The 27,758-nt window shown below is 38.5% G+C and overlaps 1 protein-coding gene and 1 long non-coding RNA gene across 10 annotated transcripts; one reads left to right on the top strand and one right to left on the bottom strand.

The window, feature by feature from the left end:
• Positions 1-688: 688 nt before the first annotated feature.
• Positions 689-26,319, top strand: phf21ab (PHD finger protein 21Ab). Of its 9 annotated transcripts, none has more exons than XM_052598263.1 (18): positions 689-1,153; positions 4,321-4,363; positions 4,922-5,020; positions 6,645-6,677; positions 6,911-6,976; positions 9,586-9,753; positions 10,514-10,768; positions 11,130-11,225; positions 16,158-16,448; positions 16,614-16,724; positions 16,814-16,865; positions 16,972-17,051; positions 17,160-17,220; positions 19,214-19,401; positions 20,029-20,184; positions 20,616-20,691; positions 20,833-20,936; positions 21,178-26,319. In XM_052598263.1, exons 3-18 carry the CDS (start codon positions 4,964-4,966, stop codon positions 21,874-21,876), a joined length of 2,493 nt encoding a protein of 830 aa, XP_052454223.1. In that variant the 5' UTR covers positions 689-1,153; positions 4,321-4,363; positions 4,922-4,963; the 3' UTR covers positions 21,877-26,319. The 9 variants fall into 9 exon arrangements, with proteins under 9 accessions (XP_052454223.1, XP_052454224.1, XP_052454229.1 ...); XM_052598265.1 differs by having other exon boundaries at positions 690-1,153; positions 10,517-10,768; XM_052598262.1 differs by lacking the exon at positions 689-1,153 and adding an exon at positions 1,196-1,270.
• Positions 6,634-27,758, bottom strand: LOC128014622 (uncharacterized). The gene is made up of 4 exons (XR_008183593.1): positions 27,618-27,758; positions 26,943-27,033; positions 26,530-26,582; positions 6,634-8,051 (listed from the first exon to the last, which is right to left on the bottom strand). It is a non-coding gene; the product is annotated as an uncharacterized LOC128014622 (long non-coding RNA).

The following is a 27,758-nucleotide window of genomic DNA, read 5'->3' as shown; positions in this document are numbered from 1 at the left end:
TATATATATAATGCTTACTTTTTAAATAAATAATTATAATAGATTATGATAAATTATTTATAGCAACATTTTCAGGATTAGTTGCCTTTTAAAGTAACTTTTTACAGTCCCGAGACTGATCTTTTTTTTTTTTTTTCATGTAACATTTTGTAGTTTATTTCAAAAACTGAAAACACGTGAATATTAGGAAATGTGAATTCAAGTCATCTTTTGCAACACAAAATGTCATGAAAAAAAGGAGTGTCAAGTCATAAACCCTTATGCAAGAAATTTTCATTTAAATTTAAACTACATAAGGTTTTGTAAGTGAAATATATTTTAATGACAGTAGAATATTTTTTTATTTGTACAAGAAAAATCTTTTTACAAATACAATTATTTTACAGCACCTTTCCTTTAGTTACAGTCTGGCACTTTTTAATGTATGCATATTGTGTGCACAATTTAACCATTTCTATTGAGTGTATCTTTGAAATAGACATTTATTTTCTGTTTGTTTATAACAATCTTCATATATAATCAATATGCTAATAAAAAACTTAATTTGCTGTACGTGAATGTATATACATGAGTTTGAGAGAGTTAGACGGCCACTTCTCTTCTCCAGATGAGTTTCGCCGAGTTTACATCCGGGTTTTTCCCTAGGCAATGGGAGACGCACTACCGCTGTTCCTTAGGCAAAGTGAAATAAATTCGCCGCACCGTCACAAAAAATAGTTCTCTCCCCAAACACGTTTTGATGAAACTTCACGTGCACTTTTCCACCAAGCACGCGCACTTTTACAGTAATCGCGATTTTTCTGAATCGTTTGGATGGTTGTTTGGAGTATTTGTGCTTTCTGGCGGCTACTTTTCCTGCCCCCTTCGTCTCCCTCTTCCTGCGCGGATGAATCGTCGGGTGCTTCGGCTGTGGTGAATGAGATTGAAGAAGAGTTCTTGTTTTGTATCTCAGTTTCTCTCTTTTTTACACACACAAATTAAAATTAAACAAACAAAAAAAATATCTCGGTAACCTAGCTAAATTCAGCCCAGAGCTCCACTACAGCTATGTGAGGGATCGGATCGCACCGAGATCTCGGAGTGTTTGTAAATATTTATTTAAATAATTTGTGAGGAGAGAGAGAGGCACTACTGCTCAAGTGAGTAGAGGAGGGTAAGTGCACCTTGGGATCTTTTTTTATTATTGCAACTTTTATGCGCCTCGTTTTTGGACTTTAATCGTTCAAAGACTCTTCGTCGCTTTCCCAAATCCGAACCCCGTCGCGATCGGGTAGGTAGAGAAGTCAGGATCCCGATGGTTTTGGAGCAGAATTTCCGCTTATTTCTAGGAGTTGAGACTGTGCTGTATTTCTAAGTGCAGCGCGTGAATCGAACGTTCCGCGCGGTTTGTTATTTTGTAACATTTTAAACTTCGCTGGATACATTGTTGCCGCAACGGTTGTTTTCCAGCTCAGTGTAACAATGTATCCGATGGCAGCGGGGGGATAAAAGAGGGTCGAATGAAGATATTTTGCTCGTGCATGCCTTGAATTAGTGGTTGCGGCTCAGTCGAGTCCATCTAACTGTAATTTGTGCTGTTGGCCTGTTAGCTTTAGCAGAGTTAGCCGTAGCACAATATGAAAGCTCCTTATATCCAGCAGCAGGTTTGTAAAAAAGATTCACTCCTATTTTAATAGTTTTCAACGCTTTTATATCCAGAGCTTGTAGTAGATGAGTGCTAAAGTGATGCTTTTTAAAGCACAGTGATTTTGTTGTTTGTTTGGAAAGTGTTTTTTTTTTTAACGTTGCTCTCTCTCTCTCTCTTTTTTTTTTTTTTTTTTGGTCGTCGGAGGCTGAGTTATTGGAGCTGGTGTGTTTTACAAGCAGATTCTTTTAGAGAGTGAAAAATCAACTCGCAACGCTTTTCCCCTCATATTGTAGTGGATCAAACATGTATTTCCCCGTTTTGTGAATCTTTGTGAAAGTATGCTGTCTGGCAACACTTTGGGCATCATCTTCCGTGTTTCCCTCAGGTTTATAATAGTGGCCTAATCAAAGTACTGCTTAACTTTTCCCTGATCAGATGGCCGGTTTCATGTATAGCTCAGTATAATTTGGTGTTAAACTGCAGCTTAACTGTCTCTCAGAGTGGTTTTGCACACTATTGCAGTTTTGCAGGTGGCACATTAAAGCATTTGGAGTTTATTGAAGCTATGCTATGTGAGAACAGTTTGTCTTTCATAGTCTTTGTTGGATCAGTTTTTGAAAAGTAGGTGCTTTTTCAACAGCTTTAGTATCAATTTATTTTAGTTTTCAACTGATTGTTGCTATTTTTCCACCACTTTAGTAGTGTTTATCCCTGTCTTTGTTATTGTTATTGATTCACTCTGTATCTACTTTGTTTTTCTGCTCATGTTTTGCCTTCGTTATGTTTACGTTTTGAACTCCTTGATGATATTTCTCACGTTTGTGATACTTTAAAATGCATTTACACCCTCATCTGACATGTTGAGCTCTTTCTTTAGGTGTTGTTTTCCTTATCCAGGTAGTTTCACTTTTAATGTTTGTACTGTGGCACTCAAATCTTTAGGGTATTTATGACTCCATGTACCAATATGCGTAGTAGATATAATGCCTTTATAATACTACAGTAACCACATTGAAATATCCAGAATGTTGTTGATGCCATTTATGAATTCCAAGTAATTATGCAAAACAAAACTTACTGGCTTATGTAAGCATGACACTGGAAGTATTTTAATGCTATAACTTGTGTCCCGTCAGGTGTAGCTGTGATATTCTGTGACCTCATCCAGGCCTGGATACTATTTAGAAAGAACAATAATTCCCATTTCCCTTATTTTGTCTATTTGTAGCTGTCTTATATCAGTTTGCTTAAGTAAAGTAAAGTTCCCTGCACTCTCTGAATCTGTTAATTAATTTCAATGCTTGTCTGTTGTTACATTTATAGGTATTCGTTTAATTCAAATATGTAAATGGTAAAATAATATGTTGTTATATAATGTATGTACCTGATCGATTACAGTAATATGTTGTTTCAATTTATTTTCACTTTCATGTAATTCATATCACTTTGTTTTAGCTTTTAGAATATGATGTACATTATATATTCATCAAACCACAACTAAAAGTTGAATTGTGGAATGCAGTTTTGATCTGAGCTGGTTGTTTATAAAGAATATTTCAACAGGTCACCGAACGCTTTACAGAGACCAGAAGGGTCCAGTGTTACTGTACTGTACAGCTTTCCGATCGCAAATAAGAACCTGATTTGAAATGTAAACTCAAAAGTAAATATATACATTTTTCATTATACACATGCTAATGTTGTCCTCTTTTTATATTTCATATGCAGGGTGAAAGATGTTAGCTAATGCTTTCTAAAAGCTGGTCAGCATCATGATTCAACATAAATCTCTTTTATGGCATCTATGACAAAATACCTAATGAGATCATTTTTTCCGGCTATTTCAGGGAGTTTGCCTCTAAGTTTAATTTCATGAGTTAAATAGTGATATTATTATTACCATAATGTTTTATTATTTAACTAATTCTTGCATGGTACTATTCTTACGTGGTTAACTATAATTCATAATAATACGTTTCAAGTTAATTATTACAGGGTTTTGGATTGTGATTTATTTTTTTGGTAGTGTTTACATATGGTGTATTTTTTCTTTACAACTAAGCCACCTCAGCTTTTGTCTTTTTACTAGTTAACATTAAAAAAAGCTAACTTATTATGAATATAGGCAGCGTGCTTTTAAAAGACATACATAATCCACTTCGGTTTTCATAATCACTCTCCATTTTTCTGGGCACCCAAGCTGACACGGTCCTCTTCCTAAAGTTCCAGTGACCGTACTATTTAGTTGTGTGTTATTCGATCGAAGACCAGCAGAGTGACTCATACACTTGTCGATTTGAAAGGGTGTCATTTCCTGTGCATTGTAGGCTGAAGGTCCTGAGATACCCATCTGCCGTGTGGTCATGACAGATGTCATCGCTGGCGAGTACAGGCTTCGTTTAATATCTCAGAACTCCAGTTGGCAGGACTGCACAAAGGACAGATCCGATGCTCGAGTTTTGAAGAAGATATTTTTAGCTCCACGGAGATGCCGGGAGATGCACAGGGATGCAGGACCTTTTTTGTCGTGGGGTTCTTAGATGGGATGAGCAATTAGAAGCCCGCTGAATGCTGCGCTTGCAATGTTGCCCCTTTTCACACAGACTGTAAGAGAGAGAGAGAGTGGGGGAATTGGAGTGTCTCTCCCTGATCTAATAGTGTGTGTGTGTGTGTGTGTGTTTCATCTTGTGCAGGGAGTTGGAGAGAGCGCGTGAACACTAGTCTCAGTGCCAGCTGGTAAGTCCTCTAATAGCCTCTGTTATAATTGTCCTCTTGGCACAGGGCCGCACACCAAAATCAATGAGAGTGAATGAATGTCTGTAACACTGCCTCCGTTTCGCTCACTGTTACACTAAGCATCGCGGTTCTTCAGATTCACTCAACGTCCGATCTTCTCAATTGTCACAAGTTTTTATCCTCCGCCAACCCCGGTTTTCCCAGAAAATTGCTTTTCAGCAAGACCCTCTATTGGGTTTTCATTTCTCCTCTCAATCCCGTTTGGCCAAAATACCTTTTTTGAACTTAAACAAGAGGTTCCCGCAGTGTGTCGCTCTGGGAATACGAGCTGAATAAAGCGTGTCTGTTTACTACCACCGGAGACATCATGAATCACGCCTCGATTTAGAGAAGTGCATTTGTCCCTCAAACCGCATTAGATACCGACTCGTGTTCCCCCTCGTGGTGTTATTAGATTAAGTCAACCGCCGAGCATCTCGCAAAATAAAGGTTAAATATATAAAATAGGAAGAAAAGAAAAAAAAAGTCTGCAAAACCTCTCTTGTTTGATTTCTCTAGACAGGCTGAAAGTTTCCTGGGACTTTCTGGCGAACTGGATCCATGATGGAATTGCAAACATTACAGGAGGCCCTGAAAGTGGAAATACAAGTCCATCAGGTAGGAGATCTCGCAAATGGGCTTCTAATCAGTTAAATCAGGAGGGGAAAACAGTGCTGAAGTGTCACTGTACTTTCAGTACTTGAGACCTAGAATCACAATCCCATGTTTAACGGATGATTCAAATGATTTGGGAGTCTAGCAGAACAGGTCTCCCGTGCCTCTACTGTGCTTGGTGATAAAAGGAGATCTGTTCTGCCTGTCCCTCACTGTCAGAGGCGGCGTGTCCCAGCAGGCAGGAAATTAGTCAATTTGTCTGAGTGGGGTAAGAGAAAGACAAAAAGACAGGGAGGGAGGGACAGACGGAGAGAAAGGAAAAGGAGGAGAATCAGGGTCATTCTGGGCAGATAAAGCATAAGTCACTACTTCAGTTTTAACGAATCATCTCTAGCAGGTGTTCTTTTACATACTGGAGGCTTTTTTTTTTTGTGCCGCCGTCTGGTTTTGCCTTCATATCGCTTGGAATATTTGACTGGCAGGTGGAAGTGGGATTTCTGTCTCATCCGGGGCAGCTGAACGGGTCTAGCATGACTCACTGTTGCCTACTGGTGGACTGCAGAAACTTTGAAGAAACAGAAAATCGCCCCTGGGCTTTTAAAAGAACAAAAAGTAAAGTGGAGCTAAATGTCTCATATTTTTGTCATGTGACTGTATGTTTGGAAAAGGCCTTAGATGTAAAAAAAAAAAGAAAAAAAAAAAAAAGGCCTGTTCTGCCAGAAAATTTTAAGTTATTTTTTATGGATATTTCCTTAAACCCCAAAACAACACAATGCACAACAGAAAATTGTACAAAACATTTCTTCAAATTGACACAGAATAGTATGTGCTGCCTGAATTATATGGATTTTTCATAAGGTCTACATCTTATTGTGGTTGCGAGATTTTAAACTTTTTGAAAATCAGTTCATTTGAGGTGAAATGACTTCAATTTTAAAACAAATGTTTTTTAAATATTTATATTTGTGCATTTAGCTGATGGTTTTATCCAGAGTGACTTGCAGAAGTTGCCAATGAATGAAAAAAAGAGCAAACGAAAAATTATGATAATAAATTATCATGAATTCTTAAATGCTTTATTATGCTTTTAATATTATTTTAATGGTTTATCCATCTATCTATCTATCTATCTATCTATCTATCTATCTATCTATCTAATATTATATATTTCTATTACCTGATGTTATAGATGCTAATTTCAGTTAAAAGCAAATGTCCTGAAATATAATTTGGGGAACTCATTTTACTCTCCCCTATCTCTTTCACTTATTAATATACCTGTCTCTGGAAGATTGATGTTAAACCAAGTGGATCAACTCATCATCTGAAATTAATTTAAGTTGAATATTTATGACACCTGTTCATTGCAAATGTAAAACGTTTGTTCCAACTGAACACATTAACTGGTGTCCCCACAAAGCGTTGTTAACTGGAGGACAGTTACTCTTCCAGAAAGCGTTGGCAGGCTGCCTGCTGCTCTGTCTGCTTTTGTTTGACAGTGAGGCAGGTGCAGCAGGCTGTAGTTCCACATGTGGCCTGTAGATGCCAGACATCGGCTGTAACTCCCTTCAAAACTGTTGGCTTAAGTTTTGACTGCAAATTCTTGTCTCCTCTTCTGTTGCCATAGAAACTTGTCGCCCAAATGAAGCAGGATCCACAGGTAAATATTCTTTATGACGTTGCTCTTCGGAATTAATCCTTGGCTTTACTTTAACATTACTGACGGCTGAGTATTTTCTATACTAATAAGGCAGCTTGGTGTTGTGTATAAATGTTTTATTAAACAAAGGTTGTGTAATTCAGAATTTATATGTTTCCAGGTATTTGTTCAGATATGAAACAAGCTCATAGTTAAAAAAAAAAAAGTGATTATTACACACATTTTTTTCATAGAACGCAGATCTGAAGAAACAACTTCACGAGCTCCAAGCGAAAATCACGGCTCTGAGTGAGAAACAGGTAAGAACTTTCACAGTCCTTGTGACGTCATTCACTGCTTCAGCTGCTGGATCAAATGTTTTTCAATAGTGAAAGCATCAATTAAATGCTTGTTTGTCTATTAATGTGTGTCAGTGAGCAATGAGCACTATAATATAGTCAACTATAATAATATAATATAATATAACAACTATAATATATGAAAAATATTTCTATTTTGAATTAGCAGTTCATTTTCTGTTTTTATACATGTAGTTTTAATTTTAGTAACATTTAAAGTGGAGTTGTGTGGGTTTGTCATTTTTATTCGTTTTTAAAATATTACTTTTCAGGTTAAATTTATTATTATTTTCATTTTAAGTTCAGTTTTAGTGATTATTATTTATTTCTATTTATTAATTTTAGTGCTTTTTTTGTAAATGAGAGTATTAATTTTAATCTAATACTTAAATTTTATTTTATTCCTTCTTTTTATTTTTATTCCAGAATATTTTAAATAGTTTTAGTAAACGATAATAACCCTGGTAGATTTAAATTTTAAGCAACACCACAAAAACACCAGCGTGTTTCAACACATTTGTGTGTCCAAGTCAATTTGCGTTTACTGAAGCCATTTTTGATTTGTTTGCTTCAAATTGGTCTTATTGATTTCCTGAAGTGGCTGTTGGATCTTGTGGGAATTTTAGCATTTAATGACAAAATGACAGTGGAAATAAGCAAAGATTGATATATTTAATTGTTTTGCGGTTGAGAAAAGAGCAGCCAGCAGGACAGGCCTGGGTCTGCGCATTTAACAACTGTGGCAGAAGAGTAATACATGCAGCCCGCTGTGTGTAGCGCATGTGTCTGATGTGTGTGTTGGGGCTTGTCTCGTCTCCTGCTGAGAGGTGGAAACACTCCAGATTGTCAGAGAGAGTCTGAGATTGCATTTATTCAGTCGCTTCTTGAAAAGTCTGGATTTTTAGCACAGCTGTTTTGGGGGAATGTTTCACTTTCTGTCTCTCTTCCTACTCTTGAAATTCTCCAGTTTGTTTCATCAAAGAATTGTCCCAGTTTACTGACTCGCAGATCGCTGGCTTAGCTTTGAGCTTTTATCCTGAGAGAGAGAGAGAGAGAGAGAGAGAATAGATCAGTATAAGTACACATGATTTGATTTTTTTTGTTTTATACTCTACTCAAATGTGGAGGGCAAATATTGTATGTGTGTGTAGCCTTAGTCAATCCAGACAAGGATTAGAGCCCAAGATGATGAAACAGTACTGTGAATGCTAATTCAGTTCTCTCACGAAACCAGTCTAGTTCACATTTCATCTGATAATGTGTGTGTATATATATATATACTTTTAATTTGATTTAAAACATGTAATTCAGTCTCAGATTTATGGATTAATGCTGTTTGTTTTTCAATCAAAACATTAAGTTTATAATAATTATGTAAACACACACACAAATATATTAAAATAAATATATGTATATCACTATAACATTTGCAGTAGTGCTGATATTTGGAGAAAAATGGCACTCTTTGTGTGATATTAACTATATTGATTATATATATATATATATATATATATATACTGTATATGCAAGTCACTGTATTACACTATATTATTATAATTGAAACTAACAGCATAAAATGTTTTTATTTAAAATAAATATTAACTGAAATTAGAGATAAAAACCTTTTCATTTTAGCACAAAAACAATGAAATTATTTTACATAACTACAACTAAAATGATCAAGGAAAATATATCAAATTAAAGCGTCAAAATATTAATAGAAATTATAATAATATTTCAATGATACTTTTCATTATATGTATTTCTATGTAATCTACACATTTTCTCAGGTCGTAAGGTTGACTCTCTTTCAATCCTGCTGGCTGTGAATACAGTTTGTCTGCTTTTTAAATCTCAGTCCCATTCATTTGATTCTGCATCATGAGTTTATATTTCTGTGATTTTAACCTCGATGTGAGGCCCTCAGCGGTCACGGTGGTCTGTTTCGTATGTAAACTCTCCGCTTGTGAGTCTAAAGCTGCTACTATGTGATTGATCGCCCGCTTAAAGAGAAAAACAGTTTTTTCAAAATTCATTTTGAGGAAGAGACTTTCATTTGATGTTGTGCTTAGCGCAAGGGCTTTGTTGAGGAATGTGTGTGTGTGTGTGTGTGTGTGTGTGTGTGTGTGTTTGCACTCTCAGAGGTGCGCTTTGGCTCCAGAGGACTCTGAGGCAGCAGAGTGTGTGAGATGAATTTCAATTAAGTTTTTTTTCTGCGTGTATGTATGTGTGTGTAGCGCTCAGTGCGCCTTTTATAAAAGCATTTCCAGTGTTGTTAAGATGGTCTCGCACCTGAAGGGTCTTTAAAGGCTGACTGAATAAAAGCCATGGCTTAGCTTCACACCCAGAACAAAGAAAACCAGGGAATCTGGTGACTAATAATCTATTATTAGAAACCGCTGCAGCTAGATATAAACAGAACATTGAAAAGAAAAGATGGGGAGGGGGGGGCTTTTCATATTTATTTCTTGGAAAAAGTGCGTATGTGTGTTTTTCCGTAATCAACATTTCCTCAAAATGTGACTGTGAATGGATGTATGATTTCCTGGTAATTTCTCTCCCTCTCTCAGAAAAAAGTGGTGGAGCAGTTGAGGAAGGAGTTGCTGGTCAAACAGGAGCCCGACTTGAAGCCACAGACTCTCCCAGCGATCGCAGACGGTAAAACCGTGCTGCTGACACCCGCCTGTCCCCCTTCACAGCCGCCCACAGGGCCTCCACACAACCAGGGGCCTCCACAGGTACAGCTTCACACCCTAAACACCACACAGTCTCTAGACAAAATGTGTAGAACAGCATTATACTCTGAGGTGATTTGCAGCAGAATATTTACTTAACACTGGTGAGACGTGAATTCGATTCCTGTACCGCAGCAAAAAAAATTACCCGATTAGCTAGTTTACCCAAAAGGTTTATTGAAAAACAATTGCCCTGACTTGTCAGCAGTGATCTATTCTAAAGGCACACTCTGTAATTGCAAACACACAAATCTTTGTCCCTGAAATGAGCTTTGAGTTTGTGAAAAATAAGTGCAGAGTGACCTTAGAATCTTATAAGAGTGTTTATATAATAACGCCAATAATGTACAATCTCAGACTTCCTGGTTTTAATTTTTCGGTGATTTGTTTACACAAGATGTGTGTACTGTGTATATTTATATACAAATATACACACATGTATATATTTATATATATTACACACACACACATGATTAATTTAGTTGCCATTAATTGATTTTATTAATTATTAATAATATTAAATGATGACATTTGGGTGTTGCATACAAGAATTGAGCCAAACCTGCAATGTGACTTTGTTTAAACAGTGTCTCAATAGATAATTTGTGATTGGTTAACGTTATCTATCAGCACTTTTTTCAAGGTTTTTCTTATATGCACTGATAAATAATAATAATAATCAAGTCAATAGCACTTTGTCATCTTTTGTGGCTCCTCATCCTCTGCTTCCTTCAATCAACCGACCTCCCTCCTCCGCGACTAGAAGACTCTCACCGTGACGCCGGTCATAACTGCAAAGACTCTACCTCTCGTGCTGAAAGCTGCCACCTCCACCATGCCTGCTTCCATGGCAACACAACGCCCCACAGTCGCCATGGTCACTGCCATCAGCAACCCCCTGAGACCCGGCATCAATTCTGACTCCCAGAGCACACCAATCAACCTTCAGGTGGCCAGCAAGCTACCCAATCAGGACACAGATGCCGGCACACGGATTTTGTCCAAGAATGTTATCGTTGTGAGTGTGAATCGCTAAATCACTAAAGATTCTCTCGCTTTTAACTTAGTGTTTCCATTTAGCTTAAATATAACAATGTTAAACTGAAGTAGAAATGCCAGTCTGTGTTTTTGCATAGCTTGCTGTAGACTAATCATAGTCAGACCCACTTTGCTTTGATGTGTTTAGAACAGGATGTTTGTGTCTCCAGTTAGTATGAAGATTTGAAATGACTTCCTTTCTGATAATGATGTGCTTGGCTGGGGTGGATGGTGACATACTTCTGTGATGAAACCAGATAGAGGATCATTTCCTCTAAATGTTGTGAATTTGCCTCCATTTCACCTGCTGAGTGCCCAATAAACGGCTGGTTTTGTCACAGGTGCAGGCCACCACCACCACCTCTGCCCAGCATATCAAAGTTCCCCAGTTTGTCCCTCCTCCTAGATTGACGCCTCGACCCACCTTTCAGCCACAGGTGCGTCTCTGTTAGACCTGCCCCCTCCCCCTTATGTATGTGCAGTTCCACACCGATGCCACCAGAGGGATACACAACCTAGTTTCAGAGGCCTTGTGTCTGTAAAGCCTTTGTTTACAGAGACATTCTGATTCAGGATATTTTTACACATGGGAACTAAAATTGCTCGAACACAAATCACCCAAACTTCAAAAACATCACGGTTCCACACTTAGAGACGTAAATTCAGCTTTTTTTCTTATAGTAAAACTGATGCTCACCTTCTCCTTCCCAGCGCTGGCTGTTGCTGTGATACTGTTTGCTCCCATTTTTTCTCTTTGCTTTAGGGTGCTTGCACACTAGATTTTATGCTCTGTCAGAAATGCTACAAGTCTGTTGATATCAGTTGGGGATATTGTGTTGTTAAAAAAAAGATTTGCGAAAGTGATGCTTAATCATGCAACTTGGAACTTTTGCTTTGCACTCTGACATAAGCATCTGTTGACCAATGAAAATTCAGTCCAATTTAGTACTGCTCTGTTTTAAACTGGCCTGCTTCAGTCTTCACTCTAATGGCTCGTTTCCACTGAGCGGTATGGTTCAGTATGGTATATAATTATGTCCATTTCCATTGTCAGAGGTTGTGATTGGTACAAAAATATCGAACTGTACCATACCACTTTTTTTGGTACCCTTCCGTTTTGGTACTTAGCACAGCAAAGGGTACAAAAAGGGTGGAGCTAAACTCACTGCACAAAGTAGATTGGTTGACTAGAATCGTTACTTTTGCGTAATACAAAGGGTTAAAGCTTCTCTTTCACTCGTTCCCCTCTGCTGTCCATGAGTATTGGGCTTATATACATCAGAGTGCGGAAACACACACACACACACACAAAAAAAAGTGTATTTTATAATTTTATATTTTCAAACAGACAATAGCCATTTCTCAGTATGCGTTCTGGTGGACTTAAAAATTAACTGTGAAACGTCATTGCCCAAAATCCCACATTTTCAAAATATTACTGTTATTGTGTTATGAAATGTAGTTTTAAGAGTTTTTCAGTTGAGAATATAATTGTTTAAAACTCAAATCTGTGGTTTCTTTATAAAGACAGCCTATTTGAGAATTTGCTATGCCGATTTTGGAGCTCCAGGTGATCACCGGGCACTCAGTGCTCATGTTTCCCCCGAGAGCAGTCTTAGCTCGGATAGCCCTTCCAACATTTTCCACTGGCTCTGATGTCTCTGTAGTAATTAAACATGAGATACAATTTGTTTTGGGTTTATTTTACAAGCGTTTGTGGTCTCATGAATCTATTATTTGTTCCTGGTCATATAAGTTTGGCTGAGCACAACGTTATGTTGAACTTTATGTATTTATTTTGAACTTATACAGTATTGTTCAAAATAATAGCAGTACAATGTGACTAACCAGAATAATCAAGGTTTTTAGTATATTTTTTATTGCTACGTGGCAAACAAGTTACCAGTAGGTTCAGTAGATTCTCAGAAAACAAACAAGACCCAGCATTCATGATATGCACGCTCTTAAGGCTGTGCAATTGGGCAATTAGTTGAAAGGGGTGTGTTCAAAAAAATAGCAGTGTCTACCTTTGACTGTACAAACTCAAAACTATTTTGTACAAACATTTTTTTTTTCTGGGATTTAGCAATCATGTGAATCACTAAACTAATATTTAGTTGTATGACCACAGTTTTTTAAAACTGCTTGACATCTGTGTGGCATGGAGTCAACCAACTTGTGGCACCTCTCAGCTGTTATTCCACTCCATGATTCTTTAACAACATTCCACAATTCATTCACATTTCTTGGTTTTGCTTCAGAAACAGCATTTTTGATATCACCCCACAAGTTCTCAATTGGATTAAGGTCTGGAGATTGGGCTGGCCACTCCATAACATTAATTTTGTTGGTTTGGAACCAAGACTTTGCCCGTTTACTAGTGTGTTTTGGGTCATTGTCTTGTTGAAACAACAATTTCAAGGGCATGTCCTCTTCAGCATAGGGCAACATGACCTCTTCAAGTATTTTAACATATGCAAACTGATCCATGATCCCTGGTATGCGATAAATAGGCCCAACACCATAGTAGGAGAAACATGCCCATATCATGATGCTTGCACCTCCATGCTTCACTGTCTTCACTGTGTACTGTGGCTTGAATTCAGAGTTTGGGGGTCGTCTCACAAACTGCCTGTGGCCCTTGGACCCAAAAAGAACAATTTTACTCTCATCAGTCCACAAAATGTTCCTCCATTTCTCTTTAGGCCAGTTGATGTGTTCTTTGGCAAATTGTAACCTCTTCTGCACATGCCTTTTTTTTAACAGAGGGACTTTGCGGGGGATTCTTGAAAATAGATTAGCTTCACACAGACGTCTTCTAACTGTCACAGTACTTACAGGAAACTCCAGACTGTCTTTGATCATCCTGGAGGTGATCATTGGCTGAGCCTTTGCCATTCTGGTTATTCTTCTATCCATTTTGATGGTTGTCTTCCGTTTTCTTCCACGTCTCTCTGGTTTTGCTCTCCATTTTAAGGCATTGGAGATCATTTTAGCTGAACAGCCTATCATTTTTTGCACCTCTTTATAGGTTTTCCCCTCTCTAATCAACTTTTTAATCAAAGTACGCTGTTCTTCTGAACAATGTCTTGAACGACCCATTTTCCTCAGCTTTCAAATGCATGTTCAACAAGTGTTGGCTTCATCCTTAAATAGGGGCCACCTGATTCACACCTGTTTCTTCACAAAATTGATGACCTCAGTGATTGAATGCCACACTGCTATTTTTTTGAACACACCCCTTTCAACTAATTCAACTAATTGCCCAATTGCACAGCCTTAAGAGCGTGCATATCATGAATGCTGGGTCTCATTTGTTTTCTGAGAATCTACTGAACCTACTGGTAACTTGTTTGCCACGTAGCAATAAAAAAATATACGAAAAACCTTGATTATTCTGGTTAGTCACATTGTACTGCTATTATTTTGAACAATACTGTACGTAGTACAGCACTGACTTTGTAGCATACGTTTGACTGATTTGTTTGCTTTTGTCTTTATTTCCTCTTATATAAGCCTCTTATACTTTGTACTTATACTTTTATAATGGATATTATTGTTCATTAAAACTGATATTTATTAAAAATAGGCAGAGTCTGAGACACTTTATCATCAATCGCTACTTACTGGCATACACCAAGCCGATCAAGTAATGTTACTGTTGGCAGTGGAGATCTAAGCACAACCCAATCAGGATGTTCAGTCCCGAATCATACTGTACTGCACCGTACTGTACTGACCCGTACCGCATGGTGGAAACAAGCCATAAATGCATTCCTGTCTGTCAAATGCTCAGTTATAGCTTTATCTAGTGTGTGAGCTCCCTTAAGCACTGTGTCTATACTGGAAGTGCATGACCCCTTCAACAATTGTTTTAACACTTGGGTGAATGTCCATTGGTATAAAAATTTAACTTCTATATGTTCATTGCTTTATGTCTGGTGTAGACACGGTGTTTCCGAGCAAGACAGCGTTTTGCTGTTTATTCCTTTGTAACAATGCTGTTGCTTCAGTTGCAGCGTTTATTTCTGCTTTTGTTCGTTGATATTGCTTTGGCTGACCCTGTCATTAACCCCCCACCCCCTTAAAGACTGACAATGAATCACCTTTTACCTCACAAAGCTATGTAATGCTAAAGCGAGCTCAGATTAATCATCTTGAACCCGACATTTACTTACCCTTATATCGTTCCAAACTTGTTTGACTTAGGGTGTGTTCACAAGCGTCACGTTTGGTTCGATTAAAACAAATTCTGGTGCTATTGCTCTGTTAGTGCGGTTCATTTGAGTAAGTGTGAACGCTGCCATCTGAACCCTGGTGTGCACCAAACAAGTGGACAGAGAGCACTAAAAGAATGGCTCTTGGTCCACTTCCAAATTAACTCTGGTGCAGTTTGAATGAAATAAGAAAGCAACATAGACCAAATACTTCTAAACAAACCAAAATCAGGATGTAATGACAAGATGCAATGGTATGCAACATGATTTGACAATGAGGAATGAGCGGTTTATCCAAAACAAGGGCAAACGTGGAGCAACGAGTAAGTAAAATGCCTTTTATAAGCTCTGAGTTTGCAGGACATAAAAATAAAATCATATGTACACACAACAATGAACGTGCTTAGTCCAGCAGACAGCAAAAGGTGTATTCGACTTAAAGTGGTGTTGAGCAGAGAATGGGTACTTTGATGTCATACACCGATCAGTCTGCGCAGGCCAGCTTTAAGTCAAACACACCTATTGTTTGGGGTGTTCATTAAGTTCTATCATTAATTATGTCATTCAATGACCAATCAGGCTGTGAACGCATCACTGTGCCTTTAGGTTTGCTGTCAAAAATGCCATTGTGAATGTTAAACAGACCAGGACCAAATGTATAGTTTTCTTTTTGGTCCGGATCAAATGAACTATGAGAGCCAAACTACAAGTGTGAACGCATCCTAACTTTCTTACATGGGCATCTCTGGTCCTCAAAGTCCACTGTCCTAGAAAAAACTTTGGGCCAACCCCAATCAAACACCTCAACAACTAATCAAGGTCTGTAGGATTACTAGAAAGTTAAAGGCAGGTGAGTTTGATCAAGGTTGGAGTTAAACTGATGGACATTGTAGGCCAGAGTTGCTCAGTCCTACTCCTGGTTTGTTTTGATGTTCCTAAATTGAGCTCTGCACACATTTTCCTCCACTTTTATACTAGTCACTAGTCTGGGTGAACCAGAGCTCAGTGTTAGCATTACTTATGGCTGAGGTTTCCTCTTAACACAAAACAGCATGGATGTTAGGGGCATGGAACCAGAGTGGCTTTCTTTATCGATTGCTTTGGCAAGCCTCTGTCTGCTTTCTCATCCAACCCCATTCCACCATTGTACAGGTTCGACCAAAACCCCCCATGCCCATCAATGTGCCCATCGCTCCAGCTCCTCCTCCTCCCATGGTGGCGGCTCCTCTAATCCAGCGGCCCCTGATGCTCACCACCAAGCTGACATCGTCTTTGCCTGCCTCTGCTGGGCCCATTCACCAGGTCCACATCGTGAACGGACAGCAGTGTGCCACGATTGACAAGACCACGAAGGCAGTTACGAGTTGCACCACACAAGTCACAGGCATTGTCATCAGTCCTGCCCAGACACTTCAGATCAGCAACCTTAACTCAGACTTGAAGGTGAGCACACCCGTTTTTATTAGCTTGATTGTTTGCTCCGGACAATGCAACATTTTTCAGACAAGTCTTTTTTTTTTTATCAGACCGGATAGGTTTAACTTTTGCTCTTGCACTAAGAAACAGCTTGACTGGGTTGCTTATCTTGTTTCTTGTTCTCTGCATCAGACTGTGAAACCACAGGGAGGACCAGAACAGGTGCTCACAAGTACACCACCCTCATCCTCTCCTCCTCTTCCTCCTCCTCCAGCTAAGGTCAAACGAGAGGAGAGCCCTCAGGTACTGGTAACTTCACAGAGTTAACAAAACCATAATGTCTAATTTAGCCTGAATCCTTAATAATAAACTAATACTTTTTCTTCCTTCAGAAACTTGCCTTTATGGTGTCTCTTGGGTTGGTCACACATGACCATCTTGAAGGTAAGTCCCACTGGTGTCAATTCTGCACTGTGGATTTCCCTTCAATTAAAGTTACATGGACAGGATGTTTTTAACCAGATGTGCATGGGATGTCATTGCTCTCCAGAGATTCAGAGTAGGAGACAAGAACGTAAGAGGAGAACAACAGCCAACCCAGTGTACAGTGGAGCAGTGTTTGAACCTGAGGTACAAACAAATGTTCTTTAGTTCCCTCTTCCATTTGGTCTGATTTTGAGAGCTTAGATTGTACTTTCAACTTGGCTCTAACATTCAGATTTCTCTCCTATATCTCAGAGGAAAAAGAGTGCTGTCACTTACTTGAACACTCCGCTGCATCAAGGCACCAGGAAGAGAGGTCTGTACCTGCCTGTCTTAGTTGCTTAAGTTGATGTATTGTAGCCCTGCTGCTTCTATGTACCACCTAATAGACACCTCTCTGCTTTCTCTTGCAGTTTTTCTTTGTGTCTTTGCTAGGGTTTGATCTCTCTGCAGACCTACATTGTTTGAGTAGACCTAAAAATTGGCCTATAAAAGTGGTGGTTAAGGAACCTCTTCCCCATTTTGTATAGTTTCCAGAGAATTTGGCTTGTTTTGGACTTGTTAACATTTGATTTAAGACTTAAAAATGTCAGTAGGCTTACAAGGAGAAATATGTCCTCTCAGTGTTGCTTCACTTCAGATTTGAGTATCTAGAGTGCTCTTTGCACTTTTTTTTTATTTCTTTTAGAATATTTTGTTATTTTCTTGGGATTTCTAAAGCTGTGCTTCAACATAATGGGGTTTACCTTGATTGGACCTTGAAAATCTTGACTTGGTCTTCACCCCAAAGACTTTTGAGGCCTCAAAGTGCCCCTATTATGCCATTTGAAGGTTGCTAATATTGTTTTATGAGTCTCCGAAAACAGGGTTACATGCAAGGTCAACAAACATGTTAGTTTTCTCAGAAAATAGATTTAATTTTACCTCTTTCTAAATTATTCATAAACACCTCGTGCAAAGCATTTCAAAGAATCAGTCTCTCTAAACCCCTCCTTTCCGTGAGCCCTCACTGGTGTTATTGGTCAGATGGCGCAGTCCTTAGTGTTTGGTCCAGAGCTGTAGAGAGCTCTCTCTGTGGCTCTGGATTGGTCTACCGTGTACAGCGCGTGTCAGAAACAAAACACCAATTGGCTTGAAAGAATGACAGTCCTGGAGACATGTCAATACATTGAGGAGATGGTTTGGATTGTAGCTTACCAACTCGAGTCTGATGATGAAATGGTTGAAATGGCTGATCGACAAGAGACTGATTCACAAGCACGACTGGGGCAGGAGATTTCTCAGTGGTAAGTGCCAAGTGTTGACAAGTTTGTGGTAATTATGAGATATGATCAAATAAATGTACTCTCACAGCGTAGGACACAGTGTCTTCTCGAAATGATGTTGACAACACAGAAATTTTACCGTGTTTGTTGGCAGGCAAGTTGGCTAAGTAAAACACGGGCAGACATTATGCAAATGTGTTACTTGGTGGTGTAGAGCTGTAACTGAATAATATTCAAATTCCTGAAGACACGTTTAGGCAAGTGCGAGCAGACTTATTTTTATTTATTTATATTTTCAGCTTCACAACTTTGCAGATAGTTTTTCGCATACAGCTACATGACACAATTGCATGAAAGGTAATAGTTGAAAAGGCATAATAGGGGCACTTTAAAAGACTTTATGAACTCTACCTCAAAGACTTAAGTGTTGATTTATGTTTGGCCTTGAAAGACCTGACTTGGACACCACCTTAAAGATTTGAGCATTGATTTTGGCTTGGTGTTGAAAGTTCTTTACTTGGGCTCTACTTATTGACTTGAACACTGATGTGAGTTGGTCGAATTAGGTGTGTAAGTGAGAGTTTGTCAATTGGTTCTCTGGTTGTCGTGTTACCTTTTAGATGTTATTTTTATATTTATTGTTTTGCTTATTTTAGAGTGCATGATGCATTGCTTGTTCCCGTAGGAGCCACCTGCAGGGAAATGTATTGAGATTTGAGTTTAGATCTCAGCTTAGACTTTCTATCTTTCGCTCATTGCTTTTCAAATTCCCTGCATGCTGCTGTGGTCGTCCGTAGCACTAACTGCTTTTTGTGACCCTCCCTTCCATTTCTCCTTCGCTCTCTCCCTCCTTTCCTTTGTCTCCATGCTAGCCAATGAGGATCCCCTCTCTAAGGTATGTTGCTACCAGAAAATGCCATTATTTTATTTCATCTTTGTGTTTTTTTTCTTTCTTTTCCCTTTTTCCTCCTCCTCCATTTTTCTGTTACTTTTTTTTTTTTTTTTGGTTTGTTTTTCTTTCCTTGTCTGTCTCATTTCACTCAGGTCGCCCTCCCAAATACAGCACCAACACCACCAGCAGCACAGCGGTGCCGGAGCTGGGCTGCAACCCCCTGCTCTCCCCCACCAGCAGCCTTCCCGACTCCCCAGCCCCTGACCGGCCTGAAACTGGGGGCTTTCCCCTCTCTGTCCACCCTCATTCTGTCCCCCAGCCCAGCCCCAGCTCCGGGGATGTAAGTAGCCACCTGCCAAGTCTGGGCGACCATGTTGTTGAAAGCCCCCACTATTATTACTGTTTTAGTAGATTTCTCTACATAACAGGCTGCCCCTACACCCCCCCCCCCAATACCCTTCACTGCATTCATCCTGTACACCTCAAAAGTACAGGAGCAAGGTAACTCCTGTTAGAGTCCAGCATCCACCCTGGAAAGAGAAAGACTGACCTACCAGCACTGTCATTCATGTTTATTTGTTGTATTTGTTGAAATGGAGCCAGCAGTCTTACAAAGTGAACAGTCTTTCTCTACTTCCCACACAAATATCAGTAATTAATAGTATAGTAATTTTTTTTATCCTTACACCCCATCTTAGCATTTAAGCCTAAATACCCATTGCTTATAATGACGATACATTTTCAATAGTGATTAATCCAATAATCCTAACTATAGTAATAATTATAAAACTACTAGCTAAATATCCAGTGCCCTGACTGAGTGAAGAGTCCAGTCACCAGTGAGCCTCTAGACAAATACCTCCAATCAGCAGTCAGTTCTTCTCCTCCCCGCCTTTCCCACTATCACTTGATTGGTCCAGGAAAAGAAGGGGGCGGTGGTACTGACACCTGCCATTCTTCCCGACAGGGAGACATCCATGAGGATTTCTGCACTGTGTGCAGACGCAGTGGACAGTTGCTCATGTGTGATACATGTTCGCGTGTCTACCACCTCGACTGCTTGGACCCACCCCTCAAAAACATTCCCAAAGGCATGTGGATCTGTCCTAAATGTCAAGACCAGGTAAATAATAGCAGCACAACGATCCCTTGGCCATTGCTCTTGCAGGCCAGTCAGTGATGTCTCCTTTTAACTGGAATTCAGTCCTTTCAAGCACACACACACTTTTATAATATTATAAATGAGAGACAAACTGAGAGATCAAACTCCCCTTTCCCTGCCAAAAATGAAGTGTACATTTTTCTCCCCTTAAACAAAATGAGTTTCTTCAGGCATTAAGGCTGCTTCGTCCTTTGTAAGCTCTCACATGGTTTGGTATTGATTGTGCCTTTTTTCCACCCATCATGTAAGTGTAAGACAGCATCAAGCACTCCCATTCAGGTTCTGTTGTTCATCACTGTTGCCATATACAATTGATCTCAGTTTCTTTTAGGGCTTTCCAGTGGTCAAGTGGGTACGGCACTGTTCTATTATTGAGAGAATTTCTTTTACAGATTCTGAAGAAGGAAGAGGCCATTCCATGGCCAGGAACCCTAGCAATTGTCCATTCCTACATTGCTTACAAAGAAGGTAGAGATATTTTGATTTCCAGATGTAGAAATTTGCACCGCAATTTTACATTTTAAATGTAAAAATTTTTTTTTACAACCAAATGCATACATCTATGTTATAGTGCAATCAATTTCTGAGTTTTTTGTTCCTGTCCAACAGCAAAAGAAGAAGAGAAGCAGAAGTTAATGAAATGGAGTGCCGAACTAAAGCTGGAACGAGAACAACTAGAACAGAGAGTGAAACAGCTTAGCAACTCTATAACAGTGCGTTACTTATTTTTCTCTTTAACTGGAGCTTTTCTGGATACAAGATTAATTATACAATTGTTCGACATATCTGTGAAGGGGTTTTCGCCTCAGAAATCAGATTTTAAGAGGAACATTCAGCTTTTTCTCATTTTATTCCTGCAAATTTTCAGTACGGCTTGTTACATAGTATACCGTAGTTCTTCTAAGATTTAAATTTTTGTTTGTTATATAATGCTGTATTCCTTTTCTTCAACAGAAATGTATGGAGACCAAGAACAGCATACTTGCCCGTCAGAAGGAGATGCAGGCCTCTCTGGACAAGGTAAAACACTTGGTCCACCTCATCCAGAGCTTTAACTTGACTCAGTCCATGGAGACGGACATCATACAGGATTCCAAACAGGACTGCATAGAGTCAGGGAGCATCAAAGACTCAAAGGATGCTACACAAGGGTGTGTGCAGGAGAGTCCCACCGAGCCTAGCGTGCAAGTACCAGCTGCCGTAGCAGTTCCCAAAGTGAAGGCAGAGCCAGAGGTGGGCGAAATGGCAGAGCCAGCAGCCGCAGTCACACCTGATGCTGCATCAGGTGAATCGGGAGTTAGTGCCCTGGAAGTGCCCAAAACCACAATTGGTGAGGAGATGATGGATGTGGCGAAAACGCCGGAGCCTGCTGAATTGCCTCAGGCCAGGGACGTAAAAACGAATGGAGGAACAGACTTTGTTTGTACCGGTTTGAACCCAGAAGAAGTGGAGGGTGGTGTGGATGCCGCAGAATCTGTGGGTTCTGAGAACATCCCTCCCAGTGACACCAGTTGTGTAGAGGATGCTGGGAAGATGGAAGTGGAGCTGCAGGAAGATGGAAGTCATGGCGTGAACACCAACAACGGCAAAACCTCAGAACCTTCTCAGCAGGCTTTGCCAGCCCCTCTAAGCAGCGTGGACAACCCCAAATAGTTCTCAGCCTCACACTAAACACATTTACATCACCAAAACATTTAAACAGATTTTCCTATTGCACCTTGGACTGGTGCACAAAGTTGCCAATCTATACATATATATATTATACATATATATTATCTATATCCAAATAAATGTTGTTTTTTTTATTTTCTTTCTTTTACTTTTTTTTTTTTTTTTCAATGGTAAAACTGTTTCAACAGTACTTCTACATCCAAGGCACACTAGTCTTGGTTCTTGTAGACCAATAGAGCCCAAACTTGTGAGTGAAAAGGGTGACTGGTGAAAGAGTGTCATGCCAATTATATTAGATTATTAAAAAAAGAAAAATGGTGGTTTAATAATAATTGTTCTAATAATAATGATGTTGATAAAGATGATGGATGATTTATCAGATCAGACCAGTGTGTGCCTCCAACATGGGGTTTGTTTTCCATAGGTTGTCTTAGTATTCTTCTCCTCAGGAGGAGAAAGGCAGGGCAGATGGAGAAAGGCAGGGCAGATGTGTCCAAAGACTGCAAGACTATGCCCACACCCTGTGCACCTCTAGCCAGGCCTGAGTGCCCGGCCATACCAAAAGCTTCTCTTTCCAAACAGGACAAAATATAAATAAATAACCAGTGCATCAGTATTCACCAGGGACAAGGCAGAGGTTTAGAATCCTGTTGTTGGCATGGGCTAGACTAAATCAGGAATGCCTATAGCAACCCCAATTTCTTTCCTACACTCTACATCTTGTCCACATTTCCCAGTTAGCTGTAGAAGTGTCCCCTCTCAAAGTCATCTCAGGCTAATCAGTGGTCGAGCGCATGGCAAAGCCTTTCAAGATCTTTGACTAAGGGCTGGAAGAGGAAGCTACACCAGAAGTCACATCTTGGTAACTGCAACAAATCATGCGTGGTAGATTAGTCTGAAAAGTGGTGTTGGTTCTGTGTGTTGAATCTTGAGTCTTGTTCTAAAGTCAGTATATGTGTGTATTCTATGCTGTTTGTGGATTTTATTAAGTTTATTTGTTTTTTTAGAAAATATATTCAGGTCTTCCTAGTCTTCATTGAAAAATAAGTGCTTTTCTGTTTCAAGAAACAGTTGTTTGTTATCAATGGTGTTTAAAAAAGGCATGAATTATGCAAGCAGCTTTCTCAATTTCAGAGATGCACATTGCATAATGAGTGTTTTTATTTGAATTCCGAACTGCCAAATGCTTTAGGTTTTTTTTTATTGAAATTAATGGTAATATCCTCTTACTGTGTTAAGTCTACAATATAATGGACTAGTCCCATCCCCATTTTTCCAAAAGGTTTTTTTTTTTTTTTTTTTTTTTTTTGAAGAACAATAATGACTAAGTCACAATTTGCTGTCTTAAAACTTGAGGGTTGGATGTATGAGCCAAATTGAATAATAAGGAAATGACAGAAAACCCTTAATTAAAGCACAAGCTTTATTGTAGATAACTAAAGCAAACGCACTAAGAACCTCTTAAGAGACTTTGAGCAAAATTTTAAAAAAGCGCTTAAATCTTAACTGTTGGTTTTTACGCTTGCCAACATCCTGGAAAATCGAAAACAACAGCCAGTTGCTTGCGTACAAAGTGGGAAGCACTGTTTAGGACCATCTTCTGCTGGTTTTTGCTGGCTTTGTGTTGTGTTGCATATTATCTTATCCTGTCCCAGATAACATCTTAAGTCTTAAAAATAATGCATGGATGGCACCTTTTATGTTTATGTCAGGTCATTCCAAAAAGCATATCCCTTTTAGCTTTGTGAATATAGCCACTCAGGCTAGGTTTGAACGCATATCAAATTCCACATATCTGTTTAGGGCATCTTTGTAAGTGCTTATTTTGACTATATGTATACAGTAGTGCGTATTTATTTGGGATTTGAAAAGAACGATGCATTGCTCATTTTGGCTGTTTAAACACGAGAGAACCTACCATGATATGGATTCTGTATTTGGGATGATGTTTACTATTTTGTTTGTTTTAAATGATCTATTTATCTTGATTAGTCAGGATTTCATGGCTTTAAAATTCAATTTGTGATTCTTAGTGCATGGGGTCTTGGTTATATCAACAATGTGCTGCAATTTCTCACAATCTACTGTGAAAATTCACATACTTATCCTTAATACATTCCCATAATGACTGTTACCCTCTGAGCCAAGGCTGGGTAATAACGGACAAACGTTAATATCATGGCGTCCATTATTGTGGCATAACATTAATATTTAAGGCCTTCCAGAAGTCACCATTGTCAGAGTAGAGAATATTTAAAGAAAACTACTTTTATTCCTTCCTGTACAGGTGCCCAGAGTGCCTTCAACCTTTTGCATACTGAATTTAATCTCATAAACTGGTCACATTTCCCTCTGTAAAACGTCACTGAGTTAACCTTGATTGGAAGCACATTTCTTGTAATTTCATTTGGTTAAAGTGAAACCGTTGTAGTGATGTGCTTGTGTTAGTGTAGTCCTGTCTGTCTTTACTTAATCTACTTATCTGCTGTAATTAAAGAGCCCCTCTTAGAGTAGGCTATATTTTAAGGAGTTAAGGAGTTGCCTTGAGCTTTTTAATACTCTGAACAAAAGTATATCTAAGTGATTGCACAAAATTGGTCTAAAGAAAGGGGAAAAAAAGGAGTTGTTCCTTATAATGAGTGTTAAATTAATTCATTGGTTTATCAGAGCACTCTGTGCTACCAAAATATTAAGTGTGTGAATCTTGTGACAAAAATGTGTTTTTTGGATTGACATTCATTGGAAAAAAAGGTCTGGAAGTTTAGGAAGTCATGTTTTTTTTGTCTTTATGCACTTTTTATAAGAATGTCCTAAGTATTACTCCCGCCACCGCCAAAACACCCAAAAAAAAACTTAAGTGTCTGCTCGTTTTAAGTTATTTTGTAGTGTGTGATTCAGGAGATTTTTTTTTTCTCTTCTCGTGTTTCACAAAACAGGACTGTTCAGGCCAGTGACTACTACTTAACATAACATACATAACACTCTGCTCTTAAAACGACTTGCACCCTTTCTTATTAGCGTCATGCCCTTCATCTCTCCTTCAGTCACTGAGTTAGAGTAATGGACTTGTACCTGAATCAGGTATTTAAATTTCAGCCTTGACTATTAGCAAAGCTGAACGGATCAAAAAAAAAACCTGCAATCTGATTGGATGGACTCAAAACCCCAGAACACCAACCTGTCCAATCAGTTCAACAAAAAGCATGCCTTCTTATGCAAATTTTTTATAAGTTTTGTCAAACTTTTTTTAAATATGCATTTAGTTTTGAGTTTATTTTGTAAAATGATTTTTATGTGAACTTTGTGTCACTTTCCTTTTTACATGTCTGGCGAAGATGATGCCAAAACACAACAGTATACATATGTACATCTCTTAAATACACTTGCAATTTTTTGTTGTTTAAATTATGACCTTTCACAATGGCACCTGTAGATAATAGTTCATTCATGTACAGTTACAGATAGGAATTATTTGCTGGCCACAAATCTGGTCTCTTTGGAACGTGGAAATGTGGCGTTTCGGCTGTGTATGTATCTCATGGACCGTAACTTTCATTCAAGTCTGCCTTTGCTAGCACACCATGCTGAATGTTATTGTTATCTTGGGGCACTGGGTGGGGGGTACCAATGGTTGTGAGAAGATATTTATGATCTTATATGGCTTATCTTGCAGACTGCATGTAATCCGTTGTGGGTGGGGCCTTGAAGTAAGGGGAGGGAACATCTGAAAGCCACGCATTCAAGTTCTTAAGTCAGTATACCCAAAGAGACTGCAAACATTTTGCTGTTAGGAAGCTTTTTTATATGCATTCGAGATACATATCATGTCACGATTGATTTTTGCTCTAGCTTACGGCTCGGACAGGTGGGAAATGCTTTCTAATTTGCCTGTATGGCTTTGCAATTTTGGTTTTAGAACTTTTTAAAGGTGAAAAGTTGCCGTGTACATTTTATGCATAACATCAAAACATTTTCACACCCATTCCAGCTGTTCATCCTGTCATCTTGATCTTAATTGTGTGTAGATTATCTATATTCTTTATGGTGCGTTATAATTCCACAGTGACAATGAAGTCATTGTAGTTTTAATGTAGTTTCTGTTCACTTTACATACTATTTACTCAGTCATGATTGTGGCCTTCTCGTACTGTTGATGCATTTCATTTCTGTAGTCGTGACTTTCCTGGTGTTGTGCACTGTGTGTGAGCGAGTGTGTTTGTTTGAGCAGGTGTGTGTGTGTGTGTGTGTGTGAGCGTTACCTCATCTACAGTCAGCTGTCCAATTGGAAAACATTTTTGTTTACGCGTGCAAAAAAGAAAATAATAAAAAAAAAAATCTTCCACTTGATGAAACACAAAACAGGATACATTGTAGCGACATGAGTTATTTAAAAAATTAAAAAGAAATAAAAAGAAAGAAAAAGTTCACCTGGTGTGCTGAACTAAGTGTAAATGGTTTATTACACAGTATGAATATTTGTAAAATTGTTTGTATTTTTTCATAATGATTTTAAAAAGGAGTGTGTTTATTTTTTGACTTTTTTCTGTTACAGAGCTCGCTCTCTCTCTCTCTCTCTGGTCTTTTTTTCTCCTTGTTTGTTCGCCTGACATTGTGAGTGCGTCAGTTGGTTCTTACCTCTCCTGTATTGAGCCTGTGATGAGTCCTTTGTATGCAGTGTTTTGAAAATACTGTAGGGAACATTGGAAGAAATTGATATTAGGAGCATTTGATCAATTTGTATTTATTTATTTTATCATTTTGTTAATAAATTGACAAAAAAATATTTGCCTTCCATTTTTATTGAATTCAACTTAGCTTTATAGAATGACGAAATAACTTGTGAAACTGATTTTAAGCAAGTGCCCAGCCAAAAGAGATATTTAAAGTGTTCAGGTGGATGTTGAGCGCAAGTGCAGGTGAATTTTTGGGCCGTTACTGCTGTATACAACAACTTGCTAATTCTTTTTAAAAAATACAGCAGCTTCACAAGATAATAACCAAAGATGATATTTTACTTATATTTATTGAAAATGTGCTGTGGTACTAACCTGTGGGATATTCCTGAAGCAATCCATGGCGAATTTAAGACTGTAGAGGTGTAAAATAAAAGAATCCTCACACTTTTCCCCCTCGATTGTTCTGACATCATAAAAAAATAACTTAAAATGGCTGTAATTTTACAGTAGTTACAGATAGCGCTGTTACACAGTTCATCGTCTTTTTGTCATTAAAGCGATGCGCATACGGTGATATTTAATTCGTCTGTATTTGAAACTATGAAGTATTTAGCTGTAAAAGCTCAATTTTGTTGTTATGAAGGGCGTTTGGCATAGAAACGGAAATTTTAATGAATAACTCGTCTACAGAATATCCTATGTATGTTTATGATATATTATATATATGATATAAAATATATATATTATGTCTAATTACAACAATTCCGATAAGAGAGCTTTTCAAGTTGTAATCTTAAAGTATAACACTTAAGTTATATAAAAAAAGCATAAATACATTGTACACCTATGGCTAAAATTATCAACAAAAAGTTTGAATGGTGTCTTTAGATTAAGAGGTTGAAAACTAAATCAATTGTATAGGACTGTGGAGTGAATGATTAAACTTTAATTATTTCAAATATAATTATAAAAAAAGGAAAACTTGGCACACGACCGCTGCGTAATGCGCGCTCCAAAAGCTGACGCGCCTCATACAACTTCACTCACATTCTAACGTCAACTTTCCCTTTCCTGAAATTTCGTGCCCGGTCTGCACAAACATCGCTTTCTTCCGTTTTCCATGTCATTTCCTGTAATAAAAAGATGGTGGTCATAGCAGAGAGAAGCAGCTGACTGTGGTCCAAACAT

Source organism: Carassius gibelio, chromosome B25 (assembly GCF_023724105.1).
Source record: "Carassius gibelio isolate Cgi1373 ecotype wild population from Czech Republic chromosome B25, carGib1.2-hapl.c, whole genome shotgun sequence".
NCBI classification, from domain to species: domain Eukaryota; kingdom Metazoa; phylum Chordata; class Actinopteri; order Cypriniformes; family Cyprinidae; genus Carassius; species Carassius gibelio.
This window is presented reverse-complemented; position numbering and strand designations above follow the sequence as displayed.

What these genes read in the sequence shown, in the direction of transcription:
- phf21ab (XM_052598264.1), top strand. Translation starts at nt 4,964, where the DNA reads ATGATGGAATTGCAAACATTACAGGAGGCCCTGAAAGTGGAAATACAA. An exon ending in ACAACCAGGGGCCTCCACAG is followed by an intron (nt 9,754 to 10,513) that starts GTACAGCTTCAC and finishes CTCCGCGACTAG; the next exon opens with AAGACTCTCACCGTGACGCC. An exon ending in GTCCTAAATGTCAAGACCAG is followed by an intron (nt 20,185 to 20,615) that starts GTAAATAATAGC and finishes TTTCTTTTACAG; the next exon opens with ATTCTGAAGAAGGAAGAGGC.